Raw genomic sequence first — 12,402 nt, forward strand, 5'->3', positions numbered from 1 at the left:
AGTTAAATAAATGTTAAATAACTTAACCAGAGTTCGCACAATTCTAACATGGAACTGTTCAATTTCAGATCAGACTGATTCCAATTCTTATTTCTTCCATCATGCCATCTAACTGCTTAAAGTCATCACATAAGTATATATGTTTTCTTCTATCATCTGCCCTGTATTTGTGTTCCTGTAAATAGTTTACTGAAATTTAAACTCAAGAGGAAAATAACAGTTCTACTGCTTCATACAGTGCTTTAATGATACTTTAATAATAATGTTTTCAAGTTTTTTGATTGATAACTTTGTAAACAGTCTGGTAGTCTGTTTACATAAAAATGAATTTAAAAAACAGGAAGTAATCAGAGTTATGTTGTCATGGTTATATCCCAAAGAATATCCTAGAAGGAAAAATTATGTTATATAAAGGGAAAAATATTGAAGAACCCTATTAAAGGTTTGAGGACTTGTTTTGTTCACTTTAGTTATTTGAGATTTATAGTGTTTGTTGTGATAGTGGTGTTGTTTTTAGTAGTTACAAATAGAACATCAATAGTGTGATTTAGGGCCTTGTCTTTCATAATTATGAATTCTTCTGGTGGAATTCATATTGTTCTTTCCCTCCTATTAATGATAAGATTTAAATTATGTTTCATTTTTTTTTAACTTATCAGGATATGGTTATACAGGCTCTGCAGAAAACTAATAATAGAAGTATAGAAGCAGCAATTGAATTCATTAGTAAAATGAGTTATCAAGATCCTCGGCGGGAGCAAATGGCTACAGCAGCTGCTGCCAGACCTATTAATGCCAGCATGAAACCAGGTGATTAATTAAGCATTCTTTTTGTAGTCTATGTTATGATAGTTTTATGGCACTTGAGTATGTCAAATATTTGGTCTTAGAAATTGTTAAAAGCTAGTTAAAAGTTAGTTGAAACTCTCAAATTAAGATCATACTGTTATAGTGTGTTATAATGAAGTGAATTTGAGATGGGACCCTCACATTTAAAAGTTAATACATAATTCTTATAAGCAGCAGTCCAGGTTGAGAACTACTTGATTGGTTGTATTGTAGCTGAAACACATTGTTTTTCATGCCCAAATACCATCGTTAAAACTCCTGGGTTCTCCCCCTTTATGTTTTTTTTTTTTTTTAATATTTTGAGAGCAGAATGCATTCATCATAGAATATTTAGACAATGGTTAAGCAGAAGAAAACACTGTGTGTATGTGTGTGTGTGTGTGTGTGTTCCTGAGGACTGAACCCACCACAGCTTTCACACTGAGCTATATACATCCTCAGCCCTTTTTAACTTTTTTTTTTTTTTTGTATTTTGAAATAAAGTCTCTTGTAAGGTCACTAAATTGTCTAGATTGGGTTCAAACTTTTAGTCTTCCTGCCTCTACCTCCTGGATGGCTGGGACTGTAGGCTAGTGCCCCTGTGCCTGGTCAATCCCACTGTTAACCACTGTATTTTGATATGTTGCTTTTTTGGGGAGGTGGGGGGTTCCCAGGGGAAACCTGAGTAAGTTTGTATACAGTTTACTTCTTTTTTTTTTTTTTTTGTTATAGGTATTGAACTCAGGACTTTGCACTTGCCAGGCAGGTGCTTAAGCCACTAAGCTATCTCCCTGGCCCTATAGTTTGATTCCTGTTAGGTCAAAAAATGGTATCATACCAAATCCTACCTTAATCATTTGTTATACCCTGTGTAAGTTTATTTTTTTTAAATATTCTAAAACAATTTCTATTTTTTTATGTGTTTGACGCTGAGGATTGAACTCAGGACCTCACATATGCTGAGCATATGCTTTACCTATGAGCTATATCCTCAGCCCTACAAAACTATTTTAATAGTTCCATATACTTTATTTAACCAGTCTCCCATTTTGGTTTTCTAACTTGTATATTCAAATCTTTTAGCGGAACTGGGGATTGAACTCAGGCCCCTGTGCTTGCCAGGGAAGTGCATATTCCACTGAGCCATTTTCCCGGCCCCCCCTTTTTTTTTTTTTGGACTGGGGATCAAACTCAGGACCTTGCATTTGCCAGGTAGGCGCTTATATTGCTGAGCTTCCTCCCTGGCCCAAATCCTTTATATACCTAATGATTTTCTTTTTTCTTTTTTTTTAAGCGGAACTGGGGTTTGAACTCAGGCCCTTGTGCTTGGCAGGCAAGCACTTACTCTACTGAGCCATCTCCCCAGCCCCCCTAATGATTTTCTAAAAATAAATTTTAAATATTTGGAAAATGTTTATAGTTTCTCATAGATACTGCTGTCTGGAAAGGTGGTGCTATATAAGCTAGGCATGGTGCCCACACCTATAATCCAGCACTCTGGGGCACCCCAGGCAGGAGGATGACAAATTCAAGCTCAGTCTGGGTGATTTAATGACTTACCAAGAACCTATCTCAAGAGTGGAGGCAGGGACAGGGATGTGGCTTACTATGGAGCCCTAGGTTCAATTGCCAGTACCTACCCCTCCAAAACAGGAGGTACCAACTTGTGTTTCCCTTGTTAACAATAAGAATGTCAAATATTTATAAAGCCAGTACTGTCTATTATTATTTTTTGTTTAATTGATAATACTGTCTCATTTTACATTCATATTTCTTTGACCTAACATGTGGTTGTTGTTTTGTGTTTTGTTTTGTTTGCAGTATTGGAGATTTAACCTGAGGAGTGCTGAACTATATCCCTAGTTGTGTTTATTTTTTTATTTTGAGACAGTCTCTCCTGAGTTGCCCAGGCTGGGCCCTGAATTTGTAGTTCTCCTGCCTCAGCCTCCTCAGATAATGGAAATGTGCCACTATGCCCAAAACAGTTTTGTTTCTTTGTTTCTTCTTCATTTGTTTGTTTGGTGAGAGAGATTAAATTCAGGGCCTTGCATGTGCTGATAAATATATGATCTACCAATGAACTACACCTCGAGCCCCTTAGTGGTTATTTTTGAAATATCATCTTTTATGTCTTTGTTAATCTTGTATTTGTTTGTTTAGTGACTCATGAGAGGTCTTTATTTGTTCTTTTAGTCAACAAATTTTTATTGATCAACTGCTCTTTCAGGCCCTTTGCCTGACATTGAATAAGTTCTGCCCTTTTGTAGAGTTTACATTTCTAGTAATGGGAACACAAAAAATTGAACAGACATTTGTAGAATTACTGCTGTGTATAAATGAGTAGAGAATTACATGGTACTGTAAACTTTTTTTTGCAGACCCGGGGATTAAACTCAGGCCCTTGCGCTTGCCAGGGAAGCGCTTATTCCACTGAGCCATCTCCCCAGCCCCTGTACTGTAAACTCTTATAAGAGGGATTTGGATCTAATCAAGAACAGACACAATAAAAGTTATGATAAAGCTCAATCTTTTTCTCATAGGCTTCTCAGGATGAGTTCATAATGCATTACACCAAAGAACAGAAAACTGTCCTGAAAAAGCTGATATCTGAATAAAGATAAGGTTTACAGGGATGGTTCATATGAGGCTCTTATGCATGGCTCCTTCACCAAATTTTGATGTTACAGAGAAATAAAAGTTACATATAAAATATAAGTCCATGTATTTTATTATTAGATTTAACAGGCATCTGATTGTCAGATTTCTGTAAAAAGCTAAGTATGGTGGTATAAGCCTGTAATATCAGCTGCTCCTGAGGCTGAGACTGAAGAATTGAAAGGACAGCCCAGGCAGTTTAGCAAGACTAAACTTTTATTTTTTTGTACAGGGTCTCACTATGCAGTTTGAACTCATAGTGATCCTCCTGTGTCAGCTTCCTCAGCACTGGGATTACAGGCATGCATCACCACGCCTGGTTTCAGGGCTCGCACAACATGTAGTACTGGGATTGAACTCTGGTCCTTGTGCTGCCAGGCAGGTGCTTAGATCACAAAGTTATCTCCCCAGCCTAAGGCTCTTATCTTAAACTACATAAAGATTAAAAAAGGGATGGGGCCTAGCAGTGTAATGCCAGCACTGAGGCAGGAGGATCACTGCAAGTTCAAGGCCACCCTGGGATACATAGTGAGTTCAAGACCTGCCTGAACTACGTAGCAAGATCCTGTCTCAAAAAAACAAAGGGGGGTTTAGTGGTGGTGGTGGATTCGTGGTAGAACCTTTGCTTAGCATTTATTTGTAAGGCCTTAGATTCAATCATCAGCACTGTCAAAACAAAAACTTTTTGTGGGGTCTGTAAACATCCTCACTTCTTTCAACTTCTGTACTTACCACTTAACTCGTAGGAGGCCAGTACCAGTTTTTACATTAGCACCAGGTAATGCTTTGAGATAAAAGGCCTAAATGGGAATAGAAGAAAAGTCGTATTATTTTTTATTTATTTATGTTTTGGCAGAACCAGGGATTGAACTCAGGCCCTTGCACTTGCCAGGCAAGCACTTATTCTACTGAGCCATCTCCCTGGCCCCTGTATTATTTTTTTTTATTTTTATTTTATTTTTTTTTATCATAAGATAATCAGTTTACTTTTTATTGAAGTAAACTGCTGAGTTTTGAATGGGGTAAAAGTGGGCCAAATTTATTTTTTTTACAATTGTAGTGCAACTATTTGAGACATTAGACATTTAGAATCAAGCATAAAAATACCAGAAGGTAGGGGTTGAAGACTGTCCAGAACAGTGAAGAGGAGAAAATGAGTTTAAAGAAAAATAAAAAAATGAACTCTTTCTTTTAGTAGGGATGAGGTCATGGAAAACCTAAAATTAAAATCAGAATCAGCCAACCAAACAGAAAGCTAGAATAAATTCATATGCAAATCATGCTAAGGTATACAGCATACCTTAAAAAAGCTTTTTCCAATTAGCATTTATCTCTGAATTACCTTAACAATTTGCTGTATCTGCTTATAGTCAGTTATTACTTCATTATCTTTGGCTTAACAGGAAATTATATAATTTAACATTTTAACAGAGAATGCTATTATTTCCTCAACATTGATAATGTTTAAACATAGCATCCACACACTCATCAGCTGATGCTTGAGAGAATAGCATACTGTGATATATTACAAATAATTCCAAGATTAGACAGTGATCAGGATTACTGTCCTACAAAGTTTAGTATGAAATCACTGCTCAATTTTACTGTCAGAATCTGAATGTAACCCTACTATTTTTATTAGAAATCAGAATGAAGTAGTAAAATGTTGTACTAGTGGCTGGTGGAAATGATACATTACATACTTTGATAACAGGATTCACATTTTTGTTGAAATTTTTTTATGTTATTAATGCTGTTACTTTCACTTGCAAGTGGACTAGCTGGGAAATACAAAGACCTATACACTTGATTTTGTAAAATCAAGTTTATCGTCCATCAACTTACTTATAATGAGCCAGCCTTCCACAGACATAGAATTTTATGTCCTGTATGTCCTGGACCAATATGTCTTATTGGTAACATTTTTTATTAAAACCTGAGCATAGTCAGGTTGTCTTAGTCTTAAGGATTTCTGGATTTCGTCCTTGAAGTAGGTCAGGATCTTCCCAAGGCCTTGGGCCTCGAATATTCTTCCAGTCTTCAAAAGCAGAGTCCTTTATTTTCTCGTATTCTGACTCTAAAGGTACTTTATTCATTTTCAGCTTTTTTTCCAATTCAGGATCAACTTTAATCTTCACAGCATCATAGCGGATTTGTGAGAACTCACGGAGACCAAAAGAACCTCCAACAACCAGCAACAACATGGGGACTCCGTAGCGTAGGGCCTTGTTCTTTCGCAAAGCTCGCATCGCTGCGGGCGGGAACATGACCGAAACTTGGGCCCGCTCGGCGCCCACTTACACCTCAGCGGCTTCCGGGTGGGGCGCTGCCCAGCCCTCCTCCTACAAGGAAGTTTTTTTTTTTTTTTCTTTGTTCTTTTGTTTTTTGGTTGAACTGGGGATTGAACTCAGGCCTTTGAGCTTTCCAGGCAAGCACTTATTCTACTGAGCCATCTCCCAGGCTCCTTGTATTATTTTTTTTTTAATAGGAAAGACCTACACATGTTGAAAAGGTGATCGAATGACTCAGTTAAGAGGATGAAATTATATATTCAAGAGAGAAGGTTCCAATAGAGGAGGAGATAAGCGAGAAAGCATAGGATAGAGGTTGTTAGCTTTCAGTAAAGCTACCATAATAAAAGCAGAAAGACTTAGGTAGGAAGGTTAGATCAAGAAGTTACTTTTTGATTTCTTTTCTCTAAGTAGAAAACCATCACTTGCTATTAAGTATTGTGAGTGACAAGCTGGCAAGCAATTTGAGGAGACCGAGGATGGCAACAGTAGAGACTAAAGAAACAGTAGGATTTCTGGGCAGTGCTAAGGTCATTCAAAGATGCTAGTCATTAATTTATAGTAGAATCAGCCTCCTGTTATATCATATTTTCTGGCAGATATGGTTTGAATAAAGCAGATGCTCAAATTTCCCATGACAGGAGTTTTATTAAATAAGCACACAATAAGTTGAAAGATAACAATGCTAAAAGGATAGTTGAAGTCTTTCCTTAAAGCATACTTTTCTTCCTTTACCTTTAGTGATTTCTTGTTTCTTCCAAACTCCTGCCCATGACTTGGCTACCTCACAGACTTTATCTAATATTACTTTTCCCCTCATTTATTGTTCTCTGGCCATACCTGGTTTCTTTTCTTTTTGAAACAAGGTCTTGCTGTGTAGTCCAGGTTAACCTTGAACTTGCTGTATAGCTCAGCTCAGCTTTGAACTTGGAATCCTCCTGCCTCAGCTTTCCACGTGTTGGAATTATAGGTGTGCTTCACCATACCTCTACTATACCCAGCACAGGTTTCTTTTTGTTGGAGAATACCAAGCTTTTACTTCAGGACCATTACCCAGTTTTAGTTCCTATGTCATCACATAGAGAAAACTTTTCTGACTACTGAATTTCATTCTTTTCTGTTATCCTATTTTTCTCTCAACCCATTTCTGTCTTTCTCTATCTCATTTGACACCAATTATGCTTTACCTAAAGAATTTATTATGCTCTGAAATTACTTTATTCACTTGTTTATTGTCTGTGTGTTCCTCTGTGAATGTAGGTTCTCTGGGTCCAGGGAAGGGTATTATACATTTTTAAATTTTTCTTTATTTTTGATGTATTTAGTACAGTGTCTACAGGGTCTCAACTACACAGTTCAGACTCTTAGTGATCCTCCTGTTTCCAGCCTCCCAAGTGCTGGGATTATGAGTGTGTGCCACCATGGCCAGTCTCAATTGCCATCTCAGCGCACAGGGGCATGGGGGGCCAGGGCCAGCACAGTAGGCCAGGGATCGAACCCCTGGCCCTTGCATCTGCCTAAGCAGGCACTTTAATCTGCTGGGCTATCTGGCCGGCCCTTTAGGGATATTATCTTATTCACCAAAGCATTTGATTGCTTAGAGAAGGCCAGGTGTGGTATATAGTGGACACTCAGTAAATGTTTAATGAATAAATTGAAACTATGAAAGAAGAAAAGCAGTGCAGACGGGAGAAAGAAGTGATGGACCATGAATTTATGCTAGATCAAATGTGCCATAAAAACTTTTTTTTTTTTTGACCAGTCAGCCCATCCAGAGGGTGGGGCTGGTGCACCATATGGTGCTGCGGATCAAAGCACGGTCCCTGCACGCCTGCCTAAGCTTGCCTAAGCAGTCTTTTTAGACTGCTGAACTATATCATTGGCCCTCATAAACATTAATCTTGAAGCTTTTGATAAGGGGGAACTTCTGTAGTGGGGTTAATCAAAAGAGGAGGAATTGGAGAGTATGAACCTTGTATTACTCATTATGAAAGAAGACTAAATAAGAGAGATACCAAAGGACTAGGGATATAGCTCATTGGCACAAGTGCCTGCTGGCAAGCACAAGGTCCTAAGTTTGATTCCCAGTTTAAAAAAAAAAAAAGTGATGCCAAAATTTGAAATGCAATCTTAAGAATGATACTGCAGGCAGTGTGTTCTGCCTGCAGTGCTGGTGCATTAGAGGTCCATTTGGCCCTCACCATGCAGGCTTCTGCTTAGCACTCACATTACCAGAGTCCTCCCGTGAGTCTCATTGGCCTTCCTGCTTGAGTTAGAGTGGAAGGAGAGAATCAAATCACTAAAAGATAAGAATAATGTATAGTTCTTCCATGTGGGTGTTAAGATTGATCATAGGCCTTAGTTTAGATCAAATGACAGAGTTGCGCATGAATGAGAAAGGGAGTAGGAGCTCACCAGGGCAGGGGAATGGACCTGGCTGTCCAAACAGGATGAGCTACAAAAGCTCTTTTTTTTTAATTTTTTTTTTTTACATTTATTTAGTGTGTGTGTGGCCAGCTCAGCCCACCAGGGGGTGGGGCTGGCTGGCATGTGGTGCTGGGGGATCGAACTGCGGTCTCTGTGCTTTGCCAAGCTTGTTCTAAGTAGGTGCTTTAGACCACTGAGCCATCTCTCCAGCCCCCTACAAAAGCTCTTGCTTCTATTGTTTATCATGCTGAGGATGGAACCCAATGCTTTGTATATGCCAGGCAATCGGAGATGGGTTTTTAAAAAGAATAATGATCTAAAATCATAAGTGGATAGCAGAGATGTAGAACCTTGTCTGTGGCCTGTTGATTTTTAAAGAAAACCTTAAGTGCAAAGGGCTGAAAAGAAAGTAACATCAACGGACAAAAAACTTTGTTTGAAAATGGTGACAGGAAAGTTTGGAATAGAAGTCAGTGACAGAAGAGCACTGGCTGATTGTGCAATAGATCAGTCTGGAAAGTGTGGTGGAGAAGTCTGGGAAGTAGAAGAATGCAGAGGACTATCACAGAGACACAGAACAACTTCAGGACTGTGGAAACTTGCATTTTAACTGATAAAAGCTAGATGCATAACATGGTTTATATGCTACAAGGAAATTAAGCCTGAGCCTGGTGACTAGAGGACTTGTCTGACTTGCCCAGAGTGAGGATTTTCCCAGAAGTAACAAATCGAAAAGCTGCCCATCCTACCTGAATTGCAGTGTTAAATTGTATATTCTGAATGTTTGCTGCTTTTTTCTCGTATGTGTTATTATATTTTCTTCCAGGATGATTGTGATCTTTCCCATTTATAGGTGTTGTTTGCTTTGAATAGTGATAGGTGTTTTACATATTTAGATATCCATCTCTGTCGTGCTTGGGAAGATCATCCCAAGAGGTACCCCCAAACTATTTGAAGGATTTTTTTTTTTTTGTTCCGAATGCCTTCAGGGCAGGTTTGACTGGCTTGAGTTCTGGGATCGAACCACAACAACCTGAGCCTGACTACTTTGTTGAAGCAGGCACTTAAAGAGCTGAGCTAAGGGGCAGGCCCCCAAAAGGGCAGCTGCCTCCCCGTCAGGGAATTGAACCCCAGTCTCCTGCGTGACAGGCGGGGATACTCACCACTATACTAATGAGGACGACCCCCCAAACTATTTGAAAGGTTTGTTCTTTTAGTGTTCATGTTGCTTTATCTTTAGTATTTAATCTTTAATCCTTCTGGAATGTATATTTTATAGTCTTCATACTAATATATTATAGCAGTGAAAGGAATTGCTCCTCTCCTCACTGAAGGTTCAGGTCTTTTATATCTGCTGAAGTAAATTGACAGTAGACAGATTAACACGAGCAAAAGCATTCAAATTTATGTATGTGGGAGCTATACGAAATGTAAAAGCACAGAGAGTGGTCAAATTGATGAGAATTAAATACCTTCTTCATAGAGGAGTGGGCAGGGGCACTATTTAGAAAATTAGTAAATGATTGTTAGAGATGAATGAACCCAACACTAGACAGCGGCTTCAAAGTTCTTCTGAGCTCTAGGTCTAGAATTTGCTTTTCAGCCACTTCTCCTGTGATTAATCCTTTCTGGTTAATAACATTTCTTGACAACTGCATTCCTTTTGGAAGAGAACTGCCTTACTCAGATAAGAAAGAATCAATGACTAGAGAGACAAGGACAGGGAGACCTTTGTTCCCAAGTGACCAAACTGTTGCATTTGAATGCTTTATTTTTTGGTATTGTATGTTTTCTTGCTTATTTCATAACTTGGAAATTCCATTAAAGACAGACTCTAAAATCCAAAACACATTTAAGTATTGCACTGATTATCCCTTGCTGACATGTTAAAATTAGTAGTTATATCTATCAAAATTATAAATGAACATACCCTCTAATTCAGTAATTTCTCCTCTAATAATTTTATTTACAAAAACAGTGCATATAAAATATCTGTACAGTATTAAAAATTTTAATTAATTAATTAATTTGGCACAGGGTCTTGCTATGCAGCTTAGATTCATAGTCAATCTCCTGTCTCAGCCTTCCTAGCACTGGGATTACAGGCGTGTGTCACCTACTGGGTTTCGGTAGCCAGCATGGTGCACCCAAGGTTCTAGGGCTGGCACGGCATGCAGTACTGGGGATTGAACTCAGGTTCTTATGCTGCCAGGCAGGAACTTAGACTGCCGAGCTATCTCCCCAGCCCTGCACAGAATTATTTCGGTCTTTCAGATGTCTTCCTGATGACATTGAATGTCTTCAGGAAAAAAAAAAAAATTGGTAGACTAAGGGACAGTCCAGGTAACATTTTGTATCTTGTAAATTTTGAACAATGACGGTTGTATTATCTAGTCAAAAATAATACATTTAAATGTAAAATGAGGGGCTGGTGAGATAGCTCAGTGGTCTAAAGCACCTACTTAGAACAAGCTTAGCAAAGCACAGGGACTGCGGTTCAATACCCCAGCACCACATGCCAGCCTGCCCCGCCCCCTGGTGGACTGAGCTGGCCACACACCCACACACACACACCCACCCACACACACATAAATAAAATAAAATAAAAATTTTAATTGTAAAATGAGGGCCAGGGAGGTGGCTCAATAGAATAAGTGCTTCATTGGCAAGCACAAGAGTCTTGAGTTCAATCCCCAGTGCTGGGGAAAAAAAAAAAGTAGCATGAAACTACTTACTGAAATCTGACAAAATTGCTTTTTTGCACTAAATTGAATTAATTAACATATGGTTTACTTTATGTAGCTTTTGTAGTGAGAACACAAAATCTCAGTAGTTTTCAAGAAGAAGGAAAGAACTACAATATATGAATGACAATGGAATACACATCTCTGACAAAAGTAAACAAAAAAGGGGGATATAAATGAAAGACCATAGCTACTTTCTCTTAGTTCAATGAGAAAAAAGTTTTGAACTAATAGTGTTTAGACAAGATATCATGTCTGCATCTTGTACTATGAATAACTACTACAAAGACAATCTGTAATATATTAATTATTGTAACTGTCCTACTAACCTGGTGTGGTTTTTTTTGTTTTGTTTTGTTTTTTGTTTTTGTTTTTTGTTTTTGCAGTACTGGGGATTGAACTCAGGACTCTGGGCTTGCCAGGCAAGCGCTTATTCTACTGAGCTATCTCCCCGGGCCTAACCTGTTTTGAAACTGTTTCATTGCTACTTCTCTCTCACTAAAATTATTTAAAAAAAAAAAAAAAGAGGGACCGGGAAGATGGCTCAGTGCAATAGTACTTCCCTGGCATGCACAAGGGCCTGAGTTCAATCCCTGGTTCTGCCAAAAAAAAAAAAAAAAAAAGAGGGAAAGAAGAACTAGAGTAAGGGAAAGGGAAAAGAAAAAAAATACGAGGTAGCTATACTACTAGTTCATCCTAGTTCATTGAAAAGGAAAGTTTGTGCTAATATTATTATTATTTTTTAATTTATTTATTTATTTGTGTGTGTGTGTGTGTGTGTGTGTGTGTGTGTGTGTGGCCAGCTCAGCCCACCAGGGGGCGGGGCTGGCTGGCTGGCTGGCATGTGGTGCTGGGGGATTGAACCGCGGTCCCTGTGCTTTGTTAAGCTTGTTCTAAGTAGGTGCTTTAGACCACTGAGCCATCTCACCAGCCCCTATGCTAATATTATTTGGAATAAATTTTTATGACCATATCTGAGTAACTACTCTGAAGATAACGATATGTAATATATTAACTATCATTATTCTTCTATTATATGGTGATGAAATTTTGTCTTTTTCCATTTAAAAAAAGAATATAATACATTGTTGTTAACAAATCACATTGTATGACAGATTTCTCCTCTCCTCCTTTTGATTGTTGGTCTCGCTATGTAGCAGTGTTTTTTAAAACATAATGTGCCTAATTTATTTTATCTTAAGTATGGTATCAAGGTGCATCATTTACCTAAAAATGTCTTGAGTTTATCCTTTATATCATAGTAGTATTCCATTACACATGAACACCATATTTTCTATGAGCATCTAAACTGTTTCCAAGATTTAGCAATTATAAATTGTGCTGCTATAAACATGGGTGTACATATATCATTGTATGTGTTTTTATTTCTTTTTCTTTTTTTGGATTTCACTTCTTCTTTTTTTCCATAATTTTATTGAGAAACAAATAGCAATGAG

The 12,402-nt window shown here is 38.1% G+C and overlaps 1 protein-coding gene and 1 pseudogene across 5 annotated transcripts in view; one reads left to right on the plus strand and one right to left on the minus strand.

Moving 5' to 3' along the window:
* Lats1 (large tumor suppressor kinase 1) overlaps nt 1-12,402 on the plus strand; it is a 67,172-nt gene that overhangs the window by 37,145 nt on the left and 17,625 nt on the right. For 3 of the 4 annotated variants that reach the window (XM_004645474.3, XM_023705768.1, XM_023705767.1), the window contains exon 3: nt 660-810. The exons of the other annotated variant lie outside the window; for it this stretch is intronic. In XM_004645474.3, the coding sequence (XP_004645531.1) occupies nt 660-810 (151 nt within the window). The remainder of the gene's footprint in view (nt 1-659; nt 811-12,402) is intronic. 4 annotated transcript variants of the gene reach the window in all.
* Nucleotides 5,283-5,780, minus strand: LOC101585957 (annotated as a pseudogene). Its single transcript, XR_002818977.1, has one exon. The product of XR_002818977.1 is annotated as a cytochrome c oxidase assembly protein COX16 homolog, mitochondrial pseudogene (transcript).

Source organism: Octodon degus, unplaced genomic scaffold, assembly GCF_000260255.1.
Source record: "Octodon degus isolate 3935 unplaced genomic scaffold, OctDeg1.0 scaffold00229, whole genome shotgun sequence".
Classification (NCBI taxonomy): domain Eukaryota; kingdom Metazoa; phylum Chordata; class Mammalia; order Rodentia; family Octodontidae; genus Octodon; species Octodon degus.